This window comes from Malurus melanocephalus, unplaced genomic scaffold (genome assembly GCF_030028575.1).
Source record: "Malurus melanocephalus ecotype Western Australia unplaced genomic scaffold, MMel_1.1 scaffold_3733, whole genome shotgun sequence".
In the NCBI taxonomy this organism is placed as follows: domain Eukaryota; kingdom Metazoa; phylum Chordata; class Aves; order Passeriformes; family Maluridae; genus Malurus; species Malurus melanocephalus.
Genome location: NW_026626965.1, coordinates 2,273 through 4,619, shown reverse-complemented (window position 1 = coordinate 4,619; position 2,347 = coordinate 2,273). Strand labels below are relative to the sequence as shown.

Genomic DNA, 2,347 nt, shown 5'->3' with positions numbered 1-2,347 from the left:
CGTTCTGCCGTGTTCGCGCTGACCTGAGAGAGAGGCAGGAGCCGGTGCCGGAGCAGCTCTGGCTCGTTTCCCGGTTCCTGTTGGTAGGACAGGGACGGCTGCTTCATCTCCGGGACTGTTCCCGCCCGTGAGGGACCCGGCAGGGAGCCACTTCGGGCACCGGGAGATGKCCGTGCCCGGGGCTAGCGTGGGACGGGATAACTCGAACGTCCATCACAACCCAAACCATTCTGGGAGTGAAAGACACGCGCGGCCGGGGAAGGCAGGGAGAGCCTTTTCCCGCACGGTTTCCCGGGGCTGGAGCCACCCGAATTTTGCTTTCCCTGCCCAGAGCCCTCCTGTTCCCAGTCAGGGACACAAAGCGACGCTGCCAGCGCTTGGTGTGCCCCACCAGGGCAGGGGATGCAGGGGACAGTCCTGAGCCCCCTCAGGGCTGCTGGTTCTTCCCCCTCGGGAGGTTGAGCCCGATCCGCAGCTGCCCCGTGCCCGCATTCGGCAGCTCCCGGCCGCTGTCCCCTCCTGTCCCGGCCCGGAGCTCGTCTGCAGCAGCGGCAGAGCCGGAGGGGGCCTGGGTTGCGGGGGCCACAGCAGACCCGAAGCTCTCAGAGATCGTGCTTTTTGCCGCAGGTGCTGCTGCAGGGTCCCAGGGGAGCAGAGACAGGGCAGAGCTGGCACAGCCGTCCTGAGCCTGAGGGAAGTGCAGGAAAGGGACCAGCTGGGCCCTCTCATCGTGGTCCTTTCAACCTTCCATCATCGTGGCTGTCAAGCTGCTGCCGGGACCTATCTACTAAAGGCTTTTTCAGCACTGTTGATGTCTGAGAAACGATGTGCACATTATGCCAAGCAGAGAGATGCCAGCTATGAGCTGAAGAAGAGAGAATTCACCTGCATTAAGAGGGTTGAGATTAATCTCCCAGGTCCCCAGGATGGATCAGTAACCATGAATGTACAGAATAGAATCCTTCCATGTCTAGATGAGTCTGGGACCACGCATGTGGCCTGTAGGGAGGGGACAGTGTCACCCCAGGAGCACAGGGCTGGCAGGGCTGGGGCTGCTCCCAGGGACTGGAGGAAGCCTTGTGCTCTGCTGGGCCCCAGCAGTGGCCGAGACTGATACCCCTGGCTGCCCCTGGCCCTGGGCTGTTCTAATGCGTGAGATTGTGTCCATGGCTGTGTCCTGACACTGTCCCTGGTCTCTCCTGCTGCCACTTGAGCGAGGGGTGCATGGACTTGGAGGTCCCTCCTGTCCTCCCGGGCCGTTGGGTGGTGGATTGGGAGGGCTGGGYCTRCTCAGGACAGCTCTGTCCTCATGGCCAGTGGCTCTGTCCTGATTTTCCTGCTCCAGGTGAGTGGTTCAGATCCCATCCCATGCTCACCCTGGTGCTGATTCTGCTCCTGATCCTGGCTTTGTTGGTGTCCTTGGCTGTTGTGTCAGGTAAGGGAGGTGCAGCTGCCTCGGCCCAGCCCGTGGGGCAGAGCGGGGTCCCTGCTCCCTGTGGAGGGGAATCCTTGGAGCTTCTCCTCTTCCCTCTGCAGGGGGAGGACACGGAGAGACTCCAGTTACTCCAGTTACTCCAGTTACAGCTGACACTCCAGTGCTGCTGGCCTGTCCCCATGGCTGGGTCGGGCACCGCGGGATCTGCTACTTCCTCTCGAGGGATCAGCTCAGCTGGGATCAGGCTCAGGCTCGGTGCTCTGAGCTCGGGGCCTCCCTGGCCGTGCTCCAGGACTGGGAAATGGTGAGTGAGGGGGGTTGGGGGCTGTGGAGTGGCCGAGGGGAGCCTGGGGTGCTCCCGGGCCACGGCTGCAGCTCCGACTGCCGGTTCCTCTCTCCTTCCCAGGAGTTCCTCTTCACTCACAGCGCAAAGGTCGATTATTGGCTCGGGCTGCACAGACGGGGCCGGGAGCTGCAGTGGGGGGACGGCAGCAGCTTCAACTTCTCGTGAGTCCTGGGGGGCCGGGCAGGGGATGGGGGGCACAGGGGCACAAAGTGTCCCCCCTTTGGTGCCAGCGCTGTCTCTGCTCCTCCCTGCAGGGTTCCTGTCCTGGGCAATGCAAAGTGTGTGTTCCTGGCTGAGAAGCATCTCAGGAGTGCACCTTGCTCTAACCTAATACACTATGTCTGCAGCAGACCCCAAAGGATTGTCCATGCTGGGTATTCTCAGTTTTGCCTCTTCCATCCTCTTCCAGCCTCTTCCATGCCCCTTCCATGCCTCTTCCAGCATGGGGTTGTCCTTCCTCAGCCTTGCACTGACCCTCAGGGTTTGCTCTAAGTGTTCGCTCAGTGTCTTGTCTGGGGTCACCCCAGTGCCTGTTCTCATGAACATCTCAGTGCCTGCTCTCAGGG

At 61.8% G+C, this 2,347-nt stretch overlaps 1 protein-coding gene across 1 annotated transcript; it reads left to right on the top strand.

The window, feature by feature from the left end:
- Window positions 1–1,353: 1,353 nt before the first annotated feature.
- LOC130588199 (early activation antigen CD69-like) lies at window positions 1,354–2,155 on the top strand (the record flags this gene model as incomplete). Its single annotated transcript, XM_057389152.1, has 4 exons — window positions 1,354–1,435; window positions 1,537–1,739; window positions 1,842–1,942; window positions 2,036–2,155. Coding segments are annotated over exons 1-4 (491 nt in total), but the record flags the coding sequence as incomplete, so codon positions are not given.
- Between the last annotated feature and the right edge of the window lie 192 nt (window positions 2,156–2,347).